Source organism: Chroicocephalus ridibundus, chromosome 3, assembly GCF_963924245.1.
Source record: "Chroicocephalus ridibundus chromosome 3, bChrRid1.1, whole genome shotgun sequence".
NCBI lineage: Eukaryota > Metazoa > Chordata > Aves > Charadriiformes > Laridae > Chroicocephalus > Chroicocephalus ridibundus.
Window position 1 is genome coordinate 52541507 of NC_086286.1, and position 23579 is coordinate 52565085.

The 23579-nt window shown below is 36.3% G+C and overlaps 1 protein-coding gene across 4 annotated transcripts in view; it reads left to right on the plus strand.

Moving 5' to 3' along the window:
- The window catches only part of PDE10A (phosphodiesterase 10A), a 393767-nt gene that overhangs the window by 319080 nt on the left and 51108 nt on the right, over window positions 1-23579 (plus strand). For all 4 annotated transcript variants that reach the window (XM_063329175.1, XM_063329176.1, XM_063329177.1 and 1 more), the window contains exons 4-6: window positions 6641-6761; window positions 8711-8760; window positions 22644-22784. In XM_063329175.1, coding sequence (XP_063185245.1) covers window positions 6641-6761; window positions 8711-8760; window positions 22644-22784 — 312 coding nt within the window. The remainder of the gene's footprint in view (window positions 1-6640; window positions 6762-8710; window positions 8761-22643; window positions 22785-23579) is intronic.

Genomic DNA, 23579 nt, shown 5'->3' on the forward strand with positions numbered 1-23579 from the left:
TCTTTTGGCTCAGCATTTCCAACTTGAAGCAAGCAAGCAGTTTTATTCCTACTCTTTAGGGGTCTTTTGGTGGTTTTTTTTTGTTTGTTTGTTTTTTAAATTAAGTTCAAACCCATATTTTTGGCTCTTGACATGCATGGTTTAGATGTTTTAGATGTTATCACTGTTTTTAGGACACAGTTATCTCTTAGTTATTTGTGCCCCAAATTGACAAACAGCAGTTTCTATGCAAGCTGTGAACTAACTATTGGTGCAGCTAAACAAGGCAAAATATTGCAGCCAGTGGAAGTACAAGGCCTACGGAATGTAGCAGGAAATGTAAATAATATATATCAAACATGTACACAATCTAACTTACATACACATAAAAATAACCTGAATAAAAGTTTGTGTCCTTTTCCCCTTTTCTCAATTTTATTATTAGTTTAATTAAATATTTTGGCTTTTTTTTTTTTCCTACAAGCATTTCTTTCTTTATACCCATTGGTCATCAGAAATGCAGTAACATGCCTATAACTAAAATACAATAATTTCTTGCATTTAAAGAAGTAGGTGACTATTGTGATACTTACAGGTCTGGCCTTTTTTCTTTCTAAATTAGATGTCTGAATAATCATTACAGTGAAGTGGAGTGACACATGGAATGAATATTCTAGGTACTTCTAAATAAGACGTCTCTTACAAGGCTGCCTTTGCCTGCAAGGGACTGGATTTGGTCACCATTATGTTCCTCTCTAGTTATGAATTCCTTTGAGGGGGAGGGGGCGGGAAGAGGCAAGAATGTATTTCAGTTTAAAAATCTGCTTATGACACAGGCCAATAAAGTAATGGTCCCAAAATTCTTAAAGGAAATATAATATTTCTTTAACAAAGATACAGTAATTGCATATTGATGGTCTTCCCAAAATATTAATTATGGGTACAACCAGAAAATTATATAAAGCGCGTCTCTGAAATCAGGGTGGTAAATGTGGATCTGGGTTTTTTCATAATGCTACCTGAAAGGAAGGGAAAGCTGATCTATTTCAACAAAAGGCATCAAACAATTTAGTTTATTTATTTTTGTGACTGCAATGCTTGTTTTTAAGAAGTGTTGCTGTTGGGAATTCTGTTTTTTATAAAGCAGGTATCAATGGCATTGAGAACTTATATACATACGACCAGTCTTTTTGTACTTCTGGTCTGGTATGAACATACCTAGCATGAAATAGTTTAGACTGACATCTCAATCAAATGTCAAGTAAACGTTCAGACCATTAAGACTGCAAAGGAATGGACTGCTTTTTATTTGAAGATATTTTTAGTCCATCTTTAAATTCTCTTGTTGCTGAGACTATAGTTTTGTGGGAAAGAAAACGTGTTGGCTAGAAGTTTATCATGAGATTTTGGTCATTTTGGCTTTAGCAGCTGCTTATGTTCTGTAGCATGCTTCATGGAGAAGAAAGTAGCTGTCAGTTTTAAAGAGAAGATTGAAGAAGTTTGGGTAGAGGCTGTTGTCATACTTCAAATCTCATGACGTTGGTGTTTGTGGTGAAGTTCATTCCCTGCCTAAGGACACTGTTTTGTATAAAGTGCTGCACAGAATCACTTGGATTCACTATCTGCAAGTCTTGTTGCTGTCATTGACAGATTAATTTAGGGGGCTTGATAAAGAATTAGCTGGGTATCTGAAATACTACCTGATGTAACTAAAGAGAGAATAGGCATTTTAAACTCCCGTGTCTATATACAGTCTCCTTGGCCTATGTACATCCTTTATTCTTAGTGATTTAGCACACTTCAACAGCTAAGGCTCCTTCCAAGAGCCTCAGTTTGTCCCAACAGATCCTACTCCTGGTCCAGGAATTGCTTCTTACCTGAACAGCTAGTTTCGTCCCCCTTTTTTTTTTTTTCTTAAGAATGTAATTTTGATCACATGAAATTTTTTTGTCCTTAGTTTTTTGAAGCTGTTTTTTTTTGTTGTTGTTGGGTTTTTTTGGGTTTTGGTTTTGGCTTTTTCTCCCCCCCACCCCCATCCCATGTACATGTCTCAGATTACATTTATGGCCTCAGTTTCAAGTGCCCTAGGCCAGAATAGCCTATAGCTATCCATGGTGTGGCACCTCTAGAGTGCCTTGCAAATGGATGGGGTGGCACTGGACTCAACATGCGTAACATTAGCGCTCTCAGCACTGCTGATGTCCGTATTGCACACTCTGTCCAGCCTGCCCGCACAATGGTGAGGGTCAGGCAGCTCTTCACGTCCCAGCTCCTTTCGCTTAGCAAATGAAATAGGGGAAGCCTGGAATGGCACCGGGGGCTGGACCTGAAGCCCTGATTATGAAGATCCAAAGTGCTTTCCCAGAGCCTCTCTACTTTTCAGTCTGATAATACTTGAAAGGGTGGGTAAGGAGCCTTGAAAATTTTTAAGGCAAATACTTGCTGCTTGCTAGAAGAATTGGTCCCTGCTTTCCCAAAACTCTGTTTCCAAGGCATACTGATAGGACAGGTCAGCATCTTTTTTTTCCTGGGCAAAACACCTGTGCTGTCCTTCTCCATTGAGCCTGTAATGAAACAGGAGTATACAGCCACCTCCCAGAAGGCAGTAGTCCTTTGACCCTCATAGCCCTGTGGTGGGCTAGAGGCCGCCTGCATAAGTTGATGAAGAGCTTCTTTGTGCTTCTCTCTGACATCCTCTGAAACCAGCCTAAGATGCCTAAATTACAGATGAAAAGTACGCAACATCAAGAGGAATCTCTCCAGATGTGGCCACTTTCCCCCATGTTTTATGGCTTTCACAGTTTGGTTTTTTGTTTCGTTTTGTTTTTGTTTTTTTTTTTTAATTATTATTTTCTCAGCCAACGAAGTTCTGTGTCCCCAAAATGTGGGGGACATCCCTCTCCACTTTACTGGAATTTGAGCTGTTCGTTTATTCTGACTCCTCCTATCCTGCGACAATGTTGTGTGCTGTGAGGTCTGTAAAAGGACATGTTTCTGTTGCAGAATCAGGCAGTTGTTGCTGTGGAGAAAGAGCTTTGTAGTAGGGAGGAAGTATTACATCGGAACTTGCTCTTCTCGTTGTTATTCAGAAGACTTTTTAAGAAGTTACAGAGGAAACACACCAACTTCTGGATTATGTTGGCACTTATTGACCTTGTGCTGTATAAATGAAGGCTTTTTGTTGCAGCAGAAGGGCATTTTCTCTTCTGCAGGAGCATGAAATGCCCCTGGCACAGCTACCCCATAAGCATGAAAGCATGGAAATTAATCTTCATTTCAGTTCGTCGTACATAAAATTTACTTTAGATACTAAATTGTGTCCTTGAATGTTTTTTTTTTGTACCTTAATTGTTCAGAATGAATGCTTAAAGTACATCTCACTCTTGATATTTCAGTATCTCCTTTCATGGAATAAAATATTTGGGATTCTCAGCCTCTTTGTTTAGATCTAAGTCACAGCACTGTTGTTAAATCAACTGTCATGGGTTACTGCCTTCTTTTGTACCACAATATTCTAAAGACAAATAACCATAGAAATATTTTTGTATAAATCCTGCAAAAATATCCTTTTATATTTATAAATTTGAATATGAATATTTAGAACAGGATTTCCCTTCTTAATTGTTAGTTCATTTTCATAGCATCATAATATATGATGCCAGTATGATAGTGGTATAATAGTGCTAAACCAGGTTTTAGTCCACTTGAAATATTTTAATGTAATGTCACTGAAATTCAGAATTTTACAGTAAGTATGCCCAAAATACTTGTAGACACTGAATCTTAAATAGAAGGAAATCATCAATGGGAAGAAGGAAGTAAGTAAAGGGAGTTGAGTAATAATGTTTAAATTGCAAACTAAACTACCTAACAAATTAAGAAACAGTACTTATGCTATATCTGGTGACAGATAAATATTCTTTTTCCACTGAGTGCGTTGAATTTTTTTGAGGATTTCCTAAAGTAAGTTTTACACCAAATATGTGGAAGTCTGTCTTAGCAACCACATTGGATAGTGCTTGTACCAAGGTTTGCTGATGACTTATTCAGTGTTTAAATACATGGTTTCATAAAGAATACTGTGGCTTCTCAACCAAACATAATTGTGGTTATCCAATCTAAAATGCCTAGAACCAAATAAATAAACCTCTTTCACTCCACTGTAATAAAAATAAAACCATTTTACAGCATGACAGAGTAATTCTTCGCTGGTGTTTGATCTAAGTCTTAGAATTACTTAATTGTGAATCTGGACAAATTCTATTCATTTGGCCAGTTGTGGATCCACAGATTGTCAGTAATGGTAATCTGCTGTATTACAACTGTACGTATTATGCAGCTACCATCTTTTTAGTAACATGGATGCATGTAATGATTTGCCCCACTTACAAAATGTTTGGAAGCGTGTGTTGCAGAGGTGAGGATAAAGGGCACATAGCTTATTATATAATTATTATGCAGGCGGAACTGCTGCTTGATTACAGGGAAAGTTATTATTCTGCCATGGCTGTTATGCCAGTGGGGTCATTTTGATGATATGTTCTCTTAGTATATTAGCTTTAACATTTGAAGATTTGGTTTAAATCCTGACTGCATCGCAGGTGAAGAGATACGTATTCATTTCCAAGTTCTGGCATTTTTCCGCATGATAAAGTCTTTATGCATGTGTGCTTGATTAGCTGTTGTTGCTTTAGGATATGTGGCTACACGTAATTTTGCAGATATGGGTTAACACATATGAATAATATAGACTCTTGTTCACCCTTTTCCTGTTATATGGCTACTTACAGCTATATCGTTAAGTATAAAAATGCCACTTTCATGAAACCATGTTATTGTTTTTTCCCTTTGAAGAATCATACAGTAGTAAATGTGGGACACAACAGAGAACAGTCAATGGAAGCTTGCCAGCTGCCATATGGTGCTAATAATGGTAATGGCATGCTGTATTGTAAACTCAAGACTTACAGCAGTTTATGCATGTATGCAGTGTGACCTTGCAGCGCTGTCAAAATTTGTAATCGTCACATCAATTTATAGAAAGAATTATTCAGTGTTAAGTTTGTTATACACTGAGAACATTTTGGACACCCTAGGTCTTAAATGTTCTAATATGTCCATCTGGAGCAATAGATTAAGACAACACCTTGTGGTAAGAAGGGATCATAGCAAAGATTGTATGTTTTCAGGAGCCATTTTAAAGTCAAGATTAAGATATGTTTAATTTAAAGGAATCAGAAATTGATATTATCCAGCAAGTACTTGGGCTTTTTGTTGTTGGAGTTTATTGGGGGGTTTTTTTGAGATGAAGAAGCCAAATATATCCTGAATATATGGTCGTATGCTTTGTATTCATGACATAGTGTGTTGTATGTAGAAATGCATGAAAGCAATAGTGGGAATAAAAGTTGTATCATGGAATATATTGTGTAAGTTACATGCTTAATCCATCACTAAGTGTCACATGTACGGGTTTACCCAAAGTTACAGGCAGAGAAGATCTAGAGAGATAAGGAGCAGAGTTAGATATGTGCGCATAAACATGGAAGTGGTGGGTAGACTGTGGGACTCTGAACTTTCGTGGCATTTTCCATAATACGGTTTACATTACTCTGGTCTACATTATGTTTGGCTTTAAAGTATGAATGAGCAGGAGAATAAGTCTTTCAAGCAACATTAATTCATCTAAATATCACCAACTTCATTTTTAGTTTAAGCAACATAATTTACTGCATCACTGAGTTCCATAAGTAATTGACCATATTGCTTTCTTCAGTTACCACATTACCAGCTTTGTGCAGGGTAATGGATCTTTGTTTACTGCCAAGTATTGCTTTCTGTGAAATTATTGTTCGTGATGCTGTCATGCTACACATGCACATATACTGCCAGTTTTATCAGCCCTTCACAACTTGGTTTCAGGACTTGGGAACTGGGTAACCAAACGCAGCTGGGCCCCTGAAGGGAGGCCGTGTCTCCTTTCCTATGAGATTTTAGCCATGTCGTGCTGCTTCGTCTTACCAGCAACAAGCGCCCCATTGCTCACATCTAAGTATCCTAACCGATTTGTAATCTCTTTCTGGCTTTGTCTGCTGTCTTCAGCTGAAACAAATGCCTATTAAGCCACAGTGACTATCACAATTGACTCATGCGATTTCTGTACTTCAGTCTGTTGGTGTCGATTGCTGATGTATTTGAAAGGCTGGGTTCCTTGAGCTACTGCGTCAAAGCTCTGGTGCTTGGCACAGTTCTGTCATTTGGTTCATGAATTTGAGGTGGAAAGTGCTGGCAAAGCAGCTAGTTGCCTACTTTTCGTGGTGGAGTAGGAGCTTAAAAGGAAGGGGTTGAAGGTTACTTTCCTTATAATTGTTGCATCTCAGCTTCTTCTTGAGACGTTGTCATGTTGGCCAAGTTTAGGTGATTACTAACTGCTCAGTGGTGTACTCAGTACCCTTTGAACTAATATCTAAAGGAGCGTAGAGTGGAGTGCTGTGCCTCTTGCTTGGCAGTGACCCAGTTCTTCAGGCAGCTGGATTAGAACAGTCACAATTGACTCAGTATTGAAATCTCAACGTATTATTTTTAACGAATTTATATGTTTAAAACGTGCAAAGTACATCTGAGTTATTCTAAAATGTTCTTCTCGTCTTTGCTTCCGTAGTACCAGGATACGAATATGCAAGGTGTAGTGTACGAATTGAACAGCTACATAGAACAGCGCCTGGATACAGGAGGAGATAACCAACTACTTCTGTATGAACTGAGCAGCATCATTAAAATAGGTAAGAAAGAAAATCGCGTGTCTCTGAGCTGTTACTTAGCATCAGTGCACAGCACATTTCTTACATGGTTTCATTGGTAAAGACAGGTATTGAGGGATAACAGTGTTTCCTTTGGGTGTTGTTTCAGTATGAACTTACTTCACCTTCTGTCCCTCAGTGAATCCTGGACTGCATTTAAGTGAATTTAATCTTTGGAGAGATTTGTGTATCCAATTGCAAAAATAGACTCCCCTGTTAAATGAACCAAGGAATAGACTATTCTGGTTATGATGGTGTTGCAATGTCAATAGTGAAAGTAAAAATAAATAAATAAATCTATCGGTAATATCACTGCATACTTGAACTCCTTTTGAAACAAAACTGAGAAGTTACTGAAAGAGGGCATATCTTTTGCAGATCTCAAGTTACAGACAGTTGTTTAACCATTTTTTTTCTATCTGATATAAGTAACTTTTGTGGTAAGAAAATACTATACATGATCAGAAGTTAAAAAATAATTATTTTTTTTCAAAAAATAATATAAGTGTAATTCAGATTCTTTTTAGCCAGAGTGGAGGTACTCAGACTTCAATAGGAAGTATCAGTAGCTTTGTCCAGTATAGCTTTCAGTCAACTCTTCAAAAAGGTTTTACCCTCTCTGCTACTTTGTTATTTTGTAATGGTGAGTAATGGTTCTGGTTTATATACATGATGTTTTAAAAGGACCACTTCTGTTTACTGATTTTGCTTAAGTGGTTATTTGAATATTGATGTCAAGCTCGCAGCAAATAAGACTGGAATTTTTTAATACACAGCAAGCGAGAAGCTAGAGGAGACAGGGACTGCTTATCTTTTACAATTATTTTTTTTCTTTTTTAAAGCAGATGAGATTTTTTTTTTATATGTATTTCCTTTATAGTGCTCATTTGCCTTTTAACTCAATATGCTTACATACTACAGCTGAAGGATTTAAAATCTGAATGCAAATTAGCATGCTCTGAACTCTCACTGGTTTTACACAGTTGGCAATAAGCAAGTAACTACACAGTGGGATTTTTTTCTTTTTGTCAAAGAAATGCAGAAAGACAATTGATTTGATCACACATGAGTATAGTCACTCTCCTGAAATGTACTGAATGGATTCTTGTCTTCATTCATAAAACCTGGGTATCAGATATGTACATTTACTGATTAAAATGTTTATTAACTGTTGAACAGACATACGTACACTCGAAGTATCAAAGTCTATTGTGTAAAATGGGGTAAAAAACATTGACTGCAATATCCGCTTCTGATGTTGAGAGTTTTCATTTTAGCAATAAGTTATAACGGTTGGTTTCCTTAAACTCCCAAAAATTTAAGGTCACTGGACTTTACCCTGTTTCATACAACAATCTGAATCTGGCAGAAATCTGACAAGTATAAACTTTCTGGTGTGTGTCAGTATTTTGAATATGGGGCAGGTGCAGAAAATAGAAACAGTTTGTTTTGAAACACATTTTTATGGCAATATTTGCAACATTTTATTTTCCCATAATTTTCTATCTTAAGGCAAGGACAAATATAGTTTATAATCTACGAATGGTATTTATTTTATTCGTGGAAATGATAATATTATCTGGCTGATTACATTGTAAATACGTGTTCTTATGTTACTTCTCTACTGTCATGTGAATTAATTTGAATTTACAGGCATTAGACCTTGGAATAGGAATAAGATGTATAAAGAGGTTGTTTGTAATTATCTTTTAGAATGTAGTAAATGACAATGGGGAAAACAAGAATTATCTTGTACCTCTAACTTTGTATAGTCTGAGAAGTTTCAAGGGATGCAGCAATAGACCTTCACCTTTAGAATTTTAGATGTTTGTCCTAAGTGGAATTGAATCTGTGGTTTCACCTCAGAGATCTTGTGTAAGTTCGATTTCCCCCTGTAAGTACAATTATTTCTTTTATTATTGCTTTGGCAGCTACAAAAGCTGATGGATTTGCACTATATTTCCTGGGAGAATGCAATAATGTAAGTATACTGGATTAAGATGCTGCTTTTCTGTACAGTTACAAGTGCATTTTCCAATTTGACAATGGTATTTTGATTTTATTTTGCACGTCATTTAGCAGGAAATGTTACCTGAGTGCTGAATATTAGCTTTATGTTATCTGTATTTCTGTAAAATAGAAGTTTATTGAACATAGAGTGGTAATGAAAAAGTGCTTCCTGCATTTAGATCCTTGGCCTTCAATTCTTTTAAAGATTTGGCAGTAGTGCTGTTGTTTCTCTGATTGTAACAACTTAACTTGTGATTTTGCCCCATTATTAATTGTCTTTAACAAACAGAATTTAACTTGGATTTACTCTCTGATGTTTTTAAAAAATATTATTGGGTCTTCTGTTAACTGCCAACTGCAACTTGATAGAGAGATAATGTAAATTTTAGATGTAGTTAGCATAAAATATATTGTACATTTAAAATGTATAATTGAAATTAGTTTCTGATGTAATAATTTGAATAAGAGTGAGTCCAGTGTTTGCTGGTTTGTTATTTGGCCTTTAGAATGCATTACATTTTTTTTCTATCCAGATTAATTTGTGCAGTTACCATTATGTAGGATTTTGTAGTTACTTCAAACAGCTGCCAAGAAGGAAATGCAGTTTATACTTCAGTCAGTTCCATCAACTTAAAAATCATAATTTGTCAGAATTTTTATGTCTTTCATTGGTTCAAGAAACAAATTAAACTTTTCTTACTGAAAAATGACTACAGAGGAAAATATTTTTCTCATTGTTTTTGTTTCCTTACTGTACACAGCCAGTTTTTTTTGTAGGGTTTTTTTTTTGTATAGTCCATTAGCCAATTTCCTCTGCTTTTTGTGAAATAATTGAATTCAGAATAATAGGAAAAAATGACATTTTTGAAATAATGGAAACAGGATTGAAGATGTACAAACCTGCAGGTGATTTGAGCCTTGCCTGAGTATATTTTTTACTTATTCAAGAAGATAGTGTCTAATTTGAAGAATGGGGAAGAAGGCTCATACAGAAATTTCTGAAATGGGTTTTTCATTTTTCATTTAATAATTATTTCATATAATAAAGATAACCCATTTTATTATTCTGAAATTGGATCTTCTCTGCATGAGTTCTGTAAGTAAGTAAATAGCATATATTTTTAATAACCCTTTCACTAAGGGGTGTAATTTAAGTAACGTGTTGTTCATCCTTTATGAATGCAATCTTTGGTTCTCATTAGTAGGTGATAGCATCCACTGTTGTGAGTGGGGGGTGATGCAAACAGTCACTGAAGAGCTTCCTCCTGCTGCCAAAGGCAGAGCTCTCAGGAAGTGCAGCCATCCGTTCTGAATGCTCAGCGATGGCCAGCTTCAGTGGCCGTCACTGCATGCCAGCTGAGCATGTTCGTCTCTCAATGCTTTGTCAAAGGTTACAGTAAAATTAACTTTACAGCTTGAGACCCAGAGAATTCTTACTATGGTGAGGTTTTTCCTATTAGTGTGGGGTTCTTCCTAGTTTTCTGATGCTTTGAGGGCCTTGACACTCTCTGACCTTCTGCTTTTTCTTTTTCTTTTTTTTTTATTTTTTTTACTAGCCAATTAGGCGGTGGAATCTATTTGCTTCCCAGTATAACTCTTTCCTGAAAGAAGTTCCAACCACTAAAAACACATATTGACTTTATTAACCACTGCTATGTAGCTGCATCTCCCAAAATGGAATGTTCTTCATGTAGCTATTAAAGGGACTGATCCCAAATCCTTTGAAGTTAGTGTGAGATTTTCCATTCACGTTAGTGGGCTTTGGGCCAGACTCATGTTGGGAGTCTTGTAACTAAATGGTAATGCATTAGCCTGCTTTTTGTAAGAAATTGCAATTGAAAATTAATTTGGATATCTTTGTCTCTTGAATATTTAATTTAAAGGATGTGTCCAAGTGAGATTAGCCATTGTCCAGCAAATACTGGCAATGTATTCTTATTTATTTTTATTAAATATCTTTTTCAAATGGGAACAAAAAGACTTTGCATAGCATAAATGGTGGAAAGGAGCTAATTCTTCAAGCTGAAGTTTCAAAAATGATACAAAACCCTAGCATTAGCCTGGACAGAGTAGTTGCTGAACACCTATGGACACATGTTGAAGAATGGCTTCTAGTTTTTGGTGGCTTAATTTTTGGTGCATGGTTTGTGACTTAAATTTTGCAAATTCAACAAAACCTTTTTTTTTTTTTCTATTTTATCATTTGGCTTTTTGTTTGTTAGCTTGAGAAATATACATAAATCTGCTTGTATTTATCCAGTCAGCAGCCTTGTGTTTCAGAACTAGACCTGGTTATTTCCACCATGCTTTCAAAGAAATTATTTGTGCCTGAGTACAGCTTTTCTGGAGTGTGTGTATATGTCTTTTTGAGAATTAGGTACTGGGAGGGGATTGGGGAAGATGGAGGAATCCTGTTAATAAGTGGATAAGTTCTTTCTCCCAAACGGTTTTGTAACATTTAGTGATGTGTGTTCTGACTCAATTCTGTAAGGGAACTTAGGATCAAAACTGAAGCAAAAGCATTAACTCCATTTCATCTCCCCCTGTAAATACGTATAGGTGGACTTCTGTCTGTTTAAAAACATCCAAATCTGAGAATCTTTACACATGTTAATCTCAGCTAACGAACATTTTTGCAATATGAGATTTCCATAACTACCTTTAGCCTAGATTAAATAGGGAGTTTCTAATTAGGATAGAAGATAACTTCCTTTTAGAGAAATTCTAGATATTTACAAAATGAAAACCAGCAAATGATTACTGCATACTGTGTGCTCTTATTTTTTAATATTGAGAGAATTGCCATATCATTGCAATTTTTTTTTCCCATGGGTTCCTAAGAATTTATTGTAAATCTTTCTTTGATGCAAATTTTAATATGGACAGTGCTTCCCTTACATGAAAATGATATTAGAACTGAAATCAAATTTGTTTAATGTGAAGAAAAGCTCTAGATTAGCTGGTCTTTTCCTTTTTGCAAAACATAGATGATACCCTGGCCTTTAAAGGAGGACCCTGTTTTAGAAAAAAATCCTTTGGAGTTTAACAGTACAAATGTGAGTTTAAAATACCTGTCCATATATAAAGGTTCTTTATGGCCTTATTTTGTTTCTCTCTATTGAAGTTTACAAAACTATATCTTGATTTGTATTAGAGTTGGATAACAGCATAAGGACAAGGTAATTTCTGGCTGACAGGTCAGGTCAAATGCCTTCAGGATCTTTACTTGAGTGAATTTGCTTGAAATGAAAGATGCCACACCATTTGCATGTCACAGTGCATTTCTTTATGCAAGTGTTACTCAGAATTGGTGCCAGAATGAGTGTGACCAGTTCAGTTATTTTAGCAACCTTCTGGTTGTTCAAATTGCTTGGGAGTGCTGGCGCTTCTCACGCTCCTTGCTAAGGGTGTTCTGATAGTATCATTCTGCTTTTCAAACAATTGCCCCCAAGCAGGTAAGTACCACACACATGCCCAGCTCCTTCCATCCCCATAAAGTTGCCCTGAGTATCACTCTGGATTTGCATATGCTATACATATGGTAGAATGCATTGCAAAATACTCAAGTACTGGAAATATAGCTTCCTCATCAGGGTCAAGTGGTCTGAACAGACCTGTGCCCATACTGCCTCTGGTTCTTGAACTTTCTTCATATCTAAGAAATGATCTTTGTCCATGGGTAGTGCGGTTATGCAAATAAAATTATTTCTTCTTAAGGTACATCACGGCCATTTTGCTAATGCTATATATTGGAGACCAGAAACACTTGAAAATTGGACAAGGATGTTTCGCAGCCCTCCAGCAAAGGACTTGACTTTATTTCAGTTTTATGTTTTGGTTCTTAGGGGAATGAATATATAGTTCATAATTTTCATGTTATGACCATAACTGAATATCATCTTCAAACACGACTTAAAGAATTTACTGAAATTCTCATATTGGATTGGGGGTGTGTGTGTGTAAGTCAATGTGCCTAAGTACCGTGCTAGGTGGGCATGGATTTAAGCCCATAAACTGACATCTTTACAAGGCAATATTTCTAAAATATTTATCACAGCTATAGAGTTTCTAATGTATTATTATATTATCTGATTCTTCAGATACTTCTTGTTTATAGTCCTTATTTGTGTGAGTAATTCACCTCATGATTACATTGTGATACCTACATAAAAAATGTATGACTTCAAATTTAATAGGCATACACTTAAAGTAGCTTTTACTAGGTCTTGTGAGTGTTACTTACTTCCTGAAACTGCAAATTGTGTTGACAAACAGATCATCCTTGCTTCAGATAGAAGTTTCCAATAGCTTTATTGTAAGAAAAAATTATGTGAGGCCACAAATATGTGCACATACTCTGTGCTTCAGGGTCTGTCTTATTAAGCTAGTCTAGAATTTCTGGTCGTGCAGGAATTGTTGCAGCTTGATGTGCACTGCCACCTAGTGAATTTGTGGGGTGGGTGATTTGAATTATTAAGAACCAGGATAAAAACATTTACTGCTTGCTAACTGTTTCAGGGTTTTGAGCCAGGCTAAGATACCTTATTTTGAGTGCGTAGACATCTCTGAAATTTGAGTCTTTTAAACATGTTTCCAGGTGAAACCCTTCTAGCTGCAAGTCAATTCAGAAAATTTCGGTCTCTGTCCTTTAATCAATTTGATCATGTACTCTTTTTATATATAAAGTGGAAGAAATCTGTTGCTTGCTTATTTGCCAGTAAATAGTGATACTCATCAGAGAGAGAAAGCTGTTGATGAGTTATAGTGTGGTGGTTTAACTTTGAGCCAATAGATTATCAAACTGAAAGAAATCAGGTAACTGTCAGGGTATATTTTAGTGAAATTTTGGTGCTATTTCATTTAATATTCATGTAAATGGACTTGTGTAATATGGTCATGATGAATATACTATATGTAGAATGCAGAACTGGTTAGAAAACTGTACAGAGATGAGTTGTTTGTGGTTCACTATCAGAATGGGAGAGTATTTTGCATAAATCCTCAAGGATTTATCCTATATCTAGTTTTGCTGAGGATATTCGTTAATGCATGGGTGAAGGAAGAATATAGGCTTATTAAATTTGCATGTTACATGAAATTGGGAAGGTGTGCAGATGTGTTTGCAGGGATGGATTAGAATTCAAAGTGATCTTGGAAAAATGGTCTGAAGAAACTGGAGTGAGGACAAGTGCTGGGCTCTTCATAGATTGCCTCTCTCTTTGTAGGACAGTTGGTGACTTTGAGAAAGGTTCTGGGGTTTGCAGGGAGTTTGAAGGTATACATGAGTCAGCAATATCATTGCTGTAGGAAAAAAGACACTCTTGTGTGTACCAGAAGCAGAAATCTAGCCTTTGGGTAATTTTCCCATTCCTCTGTCCATTGGTAAGATCTCAGATGGAATAACATGTCTAGTTTAAGCACAGCACTTTTAAGAAAAAATTGAAGGAGCTGAAGTGAGTCCAGGAGAGAGCAGGGAGAATGGTCAGGAAACAAAAAAAACTGGTATTGCTTAGCCTAAACAAAGGAAGCTGAGGGGTGAAGAAATGCCTGGATAAGATAGAGAGGAAGGGAATCGGCTCGTCTCCGTACCTACGGTGTGTAGGGCAAGAAGCAGTGGGCTTGAAATGACATTAGGAAAGCTGTGGCTGTAATAAAGCACTACAGTGTGTTGCTTGTGAAAGCTCAGGATCCTCATCCCTGGAGGTGTTTGAGAACTGTCTGGACAAACATCTTTCAGAAAAATGCTTAGCTGACCATGCCTTAAAACGGACGGGATGGAAGAGAGGTGTGTCAACTTAGTTTTCTGTGTCAATGAACTGATATAACTCTTGTGGTGTTTTTCAGTTTTCTAAATCAACTGGGAAGTTTCCAGGAGTGAAGTGCAGTTAGAAATTGAAACCATTCAGAAGGAGGAAAACATTAAAAAAACCCGCAAACCCAACACATAACTACTACTTGTTTTACAGCATATAAGTGCATCATCCTCATTTCACAAGTATCCAACACTTATACATACTATGTAGTTTAAAAATGCAGATCTCCTGTAAAGTACACTGTCAGTTATCACGAAGGAACTAAGAAGTTTTTCTAAACAATGGAGGTAGTTGCTGGTTTGGTTTTGGTTTTTTTCCACTTCTTTTATCCCTGTGTGCTTCATGTAGTAGGATTGCTGCGCTTGTGTTTAAACCCAGGACATAATTGCTCATAGCTCTTTAAGATTTTAGTGTGGTTCTATAGGGCTACTCTTTCAATTTAGCCAGTTTACAAATTCAAGGTTTTTGCCTGTGGATACTTTCCAAGTTAGTTGTGTGCATTTGGTTTTCTTGGTCGTCATTGCTTGTTGTGATGAGTTCTATTCCTGCAAAAAAACCTGACCTTAGGGCACAGCCTTTATACCTATCTGCAAATAATTTTATCATTAGGCTGTGTGGTCTTACATAGAGTTGTTACCTCCTTTACCAAGAGTAAAAATCTATTACTGTTACTGAACAGAAAAGGATGTGAGCAGCAAAAACCATTAAGCTCACTTAATATCAACTTGCTTAATTCCCATTTCTCTTTAATGTTGTTTGTTTGGGGTTTTTTTCCCAAGCATCAAGTCGTAGAGCAATGCTTTAGTATTAAGGCTTCCATTTAATGTCAGTTCAATATTAACTGGTTTTCCATTAAGCAGTTCTAGGGCCAGTTTTATCAGCAAAATTCACTGTGGAAGAAATTAGATCAGGATCCAGTCACCCTTACCACCATAACAGTTTGTTAATGGAGTATTTGTCATGTGTGTACTTTAACCCTCATTCTAATCACTAAACCAGATTCTTACCCAGACCTCTTTTCTGCAAAGAAATTTTAGAAAAATCGGTTTATGATTGGTATTTGCTTAGTTACAAGGAGTATTATAAAAAAAGAAGAAACAACTGAGCAGTTAGTGAAATGCTGAGCATTACATGTTTGCAGTTCAAATCCAGCCCTGGCAAACTTTATATAGTTAGCTGAATGGTTTCTACCCTTTGTGGGTTGGGATTTGGTGTTGTGCCAGATTCCCATGGGCTACCCACCACCAGTCGCTAGAAAAATAGCATCAATTACACCTGTAGTTGATCTCTTCATCAGAAGAACCAAAGACTGAAACCACCTGAAAACTGTAGGTACTTATCGCTGTAAGAATATCTGTCAGGAGGTGCTGATGGTATTGTGTTATGAGGCTTGAGCTGCTACTCCTCATTTTTTCTTTTATTGGGATTTTAATCTGCTTCCTCTGTCAAACATTAGATTTTCACTAGAAAAACCAACTGTGGGGCCAAATTATGGCAGCATGACAAGATGAACATCAGTAATTCTTCATGTGCATGCTCTTAGCTGAACAGTAATGAGGGTTTTTTCAGCCACAGTAAAAGAGGGTCAAGATAAATTACTCCATAATTTCAACAGACTGTGTGCATGGCACCAAGAAAAGAGCACCGAAAGCCGTACTGTTATGGCTTATTGGTTATCTACTAATTTTGTTATGTATCTGAAAGCCGAGTTTGCTGTGTTTAGCAGTGAATTGAAAACGCTGCCATCTTGATACCCCTCAAGAACTGATTACAGGATTACAGTGTACATCATTCTGCATTCCTGTAGACTGGAAGACTGTTAATATACTAGGATTTTAAAAATACATTAGAGATTACAATGTGTTGCCTATACCTAAAGTGCCTGTGAAATATAAAAGGGTGAATTTTGTTGCGTTTGTCTGTGTTCACCAGTGGCTGAACCTTCGTTGTGGTTGTCATTTGTTTTGGACTTTGTTTTGTTTCAGTTTGGGTTTTTTAAGCACCCTTGCTCTCTGTGGCCACAGTCATGCCATTAGTGGATTCCAAGCCACACTGTAACATCAGTCAAAATGAATAGGATTTCTTTTTTTTTGATTGGAGACTGTATCAAAGTGAATTTAGAGATTAAACTGGGAGGGAAGGTATCATTTTGAAGATTTTGGGCCCAGCTGGAACAATCTGTCGTGTCACAGAAGGCAGGAAAGCAAGCACCTCGTGTGCTCTGAGGTTCCAACAAGGTATAGGAGGTTTCTGGTGTTAGACTTCAGTGTTCCCCTACCTAACTACATTTAAAGAAAGAAGCCCATTGCCATATGGAACTTGTTGGAAAAAGATTGATAATAGGGTAGTTGAGTTTGATGTAGGTAAGGAGATTCTATCTGTGTCTGGAAGGAGGGGAAACAGATCAAAATAGGGAATTGCAGGATCCTGTGAGCAGCCAGGTGCTAGAATTCACAAACCTGGAAACTTCCAGAGGATTCACTCTCCAAGCCGATGTTTGCTCTTTTGTTAGAGTGACTCTCCCATCTTGGTTGCCTTCTCCCTCATCGTTAGTAGAGATATCTAATGCTCTGTGTACGGTAGGTATCTTTTATTAAACTTTTGCCAGGAGAGAGAAAGTGACATTACAATGTCATAAAGAGCTGTTCTTGTTTATCTGTTTCTGATACTGACAATTGTCACTGCAAGTGGTTATAGCAGCAAAAGATCCTGTGAACAGCGTACAGGCACCCTGCTGTCTCCTCTGCCTTTTCCATTTGCTGCATTGTGAGTTATCAGTATAGTATTTGGGAAATTATGGGACTTTATATTCTTGTATTTCCTTTTTTATTGACTATATATTGTTCAAGTTGTCATTGAAAATCCACCAGTTCCTTATTTTGATTATTAATCACCGTTCAGTGTCTTTTCCAGAAATGTAAACTGTTAGTCTGTTTTTGAAGTAAAATATTCAAAACCACTAAACGAATGCAAGTAATTTAAAAGGACCCAATCTATCCGTTTCTTCATTTACTTGTGAAGCTGTATACAATATATCTGATGTCTGCATGGGAACATTTCTAATTACCCTTTGAGCTAGTGAAAGATGATTTGGATTTGCATTTGCAAATTAAAAGAATGCTAGAGTGATTCATGGTTAGAAGAGATTAGTTGAGTCCCCAATTTTATTATTATTACTGTACATTTTATTTTATAAGTATTTTCATAAACAAAAGGAAGAACAGGAAACGTGAACTGGATAGGTGAAAAAAACCTGGTGGTTTTGGACACTGGTAATTAAAGAGATTCTGTTAAAGCAGTGTCTTGGGGTGCCTCAGAGATTATTTCAGTAACGTGCTGTAGGAGAGCAGAGCACAGCTTATTTGTTCTGACTGCATTTCATTCGTGTGACCTTGCCGTTGATGAATTCTCGGATTCAAAAGCTTTGTTAACAAAACTCCAACAAACCTTGAGAAATTTGCACATCCTTAATTGGCAATAAAAGTTTAAACTCATTCAGATTTAAATTGATTATATATGGAATGTATCAGCAGTCATAAAACTTCATTAGGTGTATGTATAAAGTCAACGTGGAATGGGTAGAGGCTTATGGACTAATTGCAGCTTATATATGGTTATGAGAAATTTTGCCTTTCTTTTTAATAATGCTGCGTGGTCAGGATAAGATTATCAATTGTTCCGTGGTGTTGGAGATCAAGGATTGTTGTTTGAGGTCTAGGTGGAAGTCTGTCCTTGTGCAGTCGTACGTTTCTACTTGTACAGAGTCAGGAGGAAGAGTGGCAAGTTTAGAACTTGCTGGGTAGTTTGAAGAGTTTTTTGATCTATGAGCCCTTAGCAGTGGGCAGAATGGAATTGCTTCTGCAAAACTCTTCTTATCGCTGAAAGTAAAATAACGTCCATGATCTTTTTCCCATATAGGGGTGCCTATTCACAGCAGTACTTCAGGGTGGTAGGAACAGAGGGGTTTACCAGCGAAACTGGTAGTTACACAAGGACACAGGAAAGACTGTGCTGGCAAAAGCAACTTTTGCTAGCAACACTTCATGGTGTCAACACAGTTTTTTGGCCATTGAAGATCCAGTGAAGGCCTTTTCTGGAGAAAAATACATGTGTGGAAGAAGTGAGTTCTTTGTTTTCTGGTGAAAGTGGCCATTTGGTTTTGTGTTGTTTTTTGGTTTTTTTTTTGGGTTGTTTTTTTTTTTTCTCCTTGTATTTTGTTTTGAGAAGCTGTTTCTGAGAAGAGAAGGATTTCTGTGTTGTTTTATATTTAGCTATGGGCATGACTCAGGAGACCAGTGTGGAAAAGCACATTTTATACACGTAATTTAAATAACATAGTTACTTTGCTAAGCATCATACATTGCTATCTTGGCATAAAGAAGCAAATATGTCTTAAGAAAAAGTAAGAAGAATGGTGTGAATAAAAGTGTTAATCTTTGGAGAGATCAACTTTGGTCTCCAGTGTCCTGTTAATTTAATTTGACTCATTCCACTACTTACACGACATAATTCAGAATTTTGAACATTGTGTTTCATCTCCTACATTTTGCAGTACTCTGCAATATGAACCACCTTTTCAGTATTGAACACATTATAGTGTTACTGTCCCTGCTATAAAAGTAGTTTTTAAATAGTAAATCTTTTTCCTATAAGCATATAGTGTAGCAGGTCAAACGTTTGTGAAAATATGTATGTCTGTGTTTCTATACCCTTTATATCCTAAACCTTTTACTGGCTGCTTTGATTTTTTTAAAAAATATTTTATATCAGAACACTGATTTAAATAAATTGTGGACTGTGATTTCTTCAGTTTTATTAGAATAATGTACTTTTTTTCAGATTGTGGGGTGCTTTTTTTGGATCAGTTATGTAAAATGTTCTTTTTCATTCTGTTTAAGCACATGTGAAAAAATGAAATTGAAGCTTATGAAGGCAAGTAACTGTGAAACTAAGTTTTCATTTAAGAATTATGTGTATCTATTTTATTAGATTATAGGAAAGTAAGAATAAATGGAGCTTTTCATTCTGGTAAATTGAGTGGGCTTGTTCTGTCAGATTCAATGTATTAATTTAATGGTTTTTGTTGTTTGCGTTTTGTGTGTGTGTGTGTGTGTTGCTGCTTTTTTTTTTTCTGGCACATTTTTGTAATTCATATGGAAAATAAGCATTCTGACTTTTCCAGTGTCTTTCAGTGCTAAAGGCCACTCTTTAAAGAAGCCTTGAGTGTAAATGGGTTTGAAGAATAAGGTTGATGTTTGGGATCAGAATAAACAGAAAATTTCAAGATTTAATGCAAGATATCAAAGTGGAGTAAATATGGTGCATGTTCAGTAGAGCTTCTCCGTGGAAGAAGTATCTTTCCTTCCAACTGCATGAGACATATGAAATAAATATGCTGAAATGACTAGTCAGAGCTCTATTTTCTCTTTGAAGAGAGTCTAATTCTCATCTGTATCACAATATTAGCAAAAGAGTAACTGATGGAAAATTCCCTTCTCGTCTTGCTGAACTTTTTGAGATTGCCTGCCTTTCTGCTTAAGAACAAGGCAAATACGCAGTTACTGGTTTTATCAGAATCCTGAGTGTTTTTCTTTTGAACTCACTAAATGCCCTAGCCATTGCACTACTCTTCTTCTTGGATAGACTTCACTCTTGTTTTGGCTTTGAATTCCGTACCTTTATATGACCATTTGTTTTCCCCTCAGTATGAAGTCCAGCTTTCTCTTTCCAAAATGCTGTTAATTCATACAGCTAAGGTACCTTCATTGCTGCAGGAGTACCTACACATAGTGCATTATATCACATCTCCTTAGTTTCTGAACATTTCAGTGTGTTCTTTCTGGAATTGCTTAGTATGTTTTATGGTGTGCCTCACACATTTGCAGGATAAAGAAACGATAGTTATGAGAGAATACATCCCATATCATCCGTTCATTTTCTGCAGCTGACAGTAGATGCTGAATTTTCACGTGCAAATTGTACCTCTAATCTGTGCTAGAAAACAGCCCCTGTTTAGTAATTTATGTGATCTCTCAGGGCCCAAATTGGTAACTATTGATCTCTGAAATCTGTGTCTGTCCTTTCGTACCTGAGTTTTCTTTGTCTTGTTCTAGCTCTAAGACATAGTGCAAGGCATTCTGTAGAGTATGTGGTGAGCTGTGAAGTTCATACTCGAATGGTAATTGGAGCCTCAGCTAAAATAACTGTATGAATACAAATTTTTTATCATAGTTTCTATAAAATGAGGATAGCATCACCACCCAACTTACAGGGCAGTTGTAATAAGGCATAATTAGAGATTGTGAAGTACTCAGGTGCTAGAGTGATACTGCCCTCACAGGTCTAGCAGAGTGAAATAAGGGAGATTCCATTGATTTCATAGTGACTGGATTTAGCTTAATTTCTTTAATGAATCATGCCCATAGATATTTTTTTTTTCTAAATTTTCTGTAGTGTTTTTTTCTGCAAGGAATAAGTATGCATATAATGGCATACTATTTAAATAATAACAACTCCAATGCGAAGCTCCCTGCTAAATGCTAAGCCTAAGCTGAAATCTTACTTGAACAAACTAGAAGTTCTTTCTTCAGTCTTTCAAGACAGTGCTGCATTCTGAGCTACCACAGTCTGGAGTACCTGTGCACCTGCTTTTGTCTACTAATACAGAAACCTTTGTGAATGATAAATGTAGGAGACAGATTAGATGTAATTAATATTAATTATTATAACTGTTGATGCTCTAAAATTATGGGTGATTGACCCTTGTAACAGCCCTAATGAAAGCAAAGTCTGATAGTAAAATTAATCAATACAAAGGAGTGAATGGCGCAATATGTGGCCATTTTTACCAGAAATTTTAGTAATAAGTTGTGTGGTGGCACTACCATCTATCTGTGGTATTAGAAGTGTAAATTAAAAAAAAAATAAAATATATATGCCTAGCAAGGTTCTTTGCCTAAAATGTTTCATCTTAGTTCATATGCTTTAAGTTCACAATTTAAAATCATATAGTTATTTAGCAGTAGAGTTACTTACTACAGGAATTCTCACTATATACTACTGGTCTTACAAATTTATCAGTGAAATTAATTGGATCACTGATAATAGTAAATAAGAAAACACTATTTGCCAGTAGAAGATGAGTCTCTGAGGTAGTGCTTTAATTGTGTTAATATTTAGAATGCATGAGGTGGGAATGGCTCAAGAGTTTAGACATTAAGCTGAAGTCTTGGAAATACAGATTTGATCCCTGCTGTTCTAACACTTGGTGTAACCTCTGCCATGTCATTTTTTCCTCATGTGTCTAAATTCCATGCGTGTTTAAAGAGTAATAGCTCTGCTACACTGAATAGGGTGTGGCGGTATAAATGCTTCAAAATTTTGAGAGTCTCTGGTTCCATAGTGTTAGGAGACACGTAAATTGATGGATGGAATGAGATGAAGGTAGGAAAATGGAACAGAAGGTGAAACTTTTTGCTTGTGAAATGAACTGTTCCTGCTGATTGCACTGAAGACAGGTGGGTTTTTTTGTGGTTTTGTGACTTTAAAATCTGTTGGCACTAACAGACTGCTGCTTTTCAGGTTGTCTGAGGGGAAAAAGTAAAGGAAAATTTTAGAGAGACTGTGATAAGAACATTGCTTTCCAGCACTCTACTGTTCCATAAAGTTTCTTTTTCACCCCAAAATGAATGAAATTTTAGATTTGAAGAGTGTTTGGCATACAGAAAGGTTTGCAGGTTCGACCTCTTTATATGTGTATTTAATTTTCTTTTTGGAAAGTAATATTTGCAATCCCATTCATTCTGGTGGTGTTAACTTATTTAATACTTTTGTTACAGAACAATTATCAGATATTTCATGATGTGAATGTTGTCATACCTGACTTTTCAACAAATGAGACAGTTTTAGTTAGGCAGCAAGATTTATTAATTAAAATTAATTTATTCAATCCTTTGCACTACATAGGTAGCACAGGAACTGTGTAAAAGTAACCACGCTTTCTAATTGCATTCTTTCTTTTTCTTTTTTTCCTTCTAACTAGAGTCTGTGTGTATTTACACCACCAGGAGCTAAAGAAGGACAACCACGGCTCATTCCCGCAGGGCCCATTGCACATGGCACTACAGTATCTGCTTATGTAGCCAGATCCAGAAAAACGTTGCTAGTAGAAGATATTCTGGGGGTAAAAAGCTTTTTCTTTTTTTAATTAGATGATTACAGCATGTTCTTAGAATGAATATTTTGATGCTGAAATGTTTATTGAGCTGAATGTATAATGATGGAATTTACATCTGTCTTGATACCAAGGAAATGTGTTAGCAAGTTTGGATTAGCTTAATGGAATAATTTCAGGATACCTCATTTATTTTTAAGTGTAAATTTAGAGGATTTTTGTCTTTTAACCTTTTGTTGTTGTTTTTGTTGTCAGATAAAGAAGTAATAGCACTATAGTCACTTGGAGAGGAAAAAAACCCTATCAATCAAAACTCCTGTCTTCCTGGTCTTGAAATACTTGGTGTGCTAATCCCAAACAAGATGACTTCCATATAGTCCCTCAAAGTTTGATTTAATTATAATACATGGCTCATACTGACAAGAACGTTAGTCAGAATTCCGCTCGTTAGACAGGATTTTGATCTCTGCTTACGCTAATGTAAAGCTAGAATACTTACAACATCAGTAGACCTACGTCAAAGGCACACTAATGTAACTGATATCAAAATATAGGCCTTTGTCTATAAAAAGATTCAGAAAATCCTAAGGTGGTGTTCTGATAATTCTTGGCACTCTGCATGTCTGTCCTTTTTAATTTTTTGAAAAACTTAATCCTCTAGTCATGCCTATGCAATTGTATCAAACTGGTCTTTCACCTGTACTTTATGAGAACACTTTATGAGCAGCTGGTTATGAGAACACCAAGGAAGTTTAAATTCTCTTTTCAGTGCTTTCTGTTCTTCTGAGCTTTGTCCAAAATAAC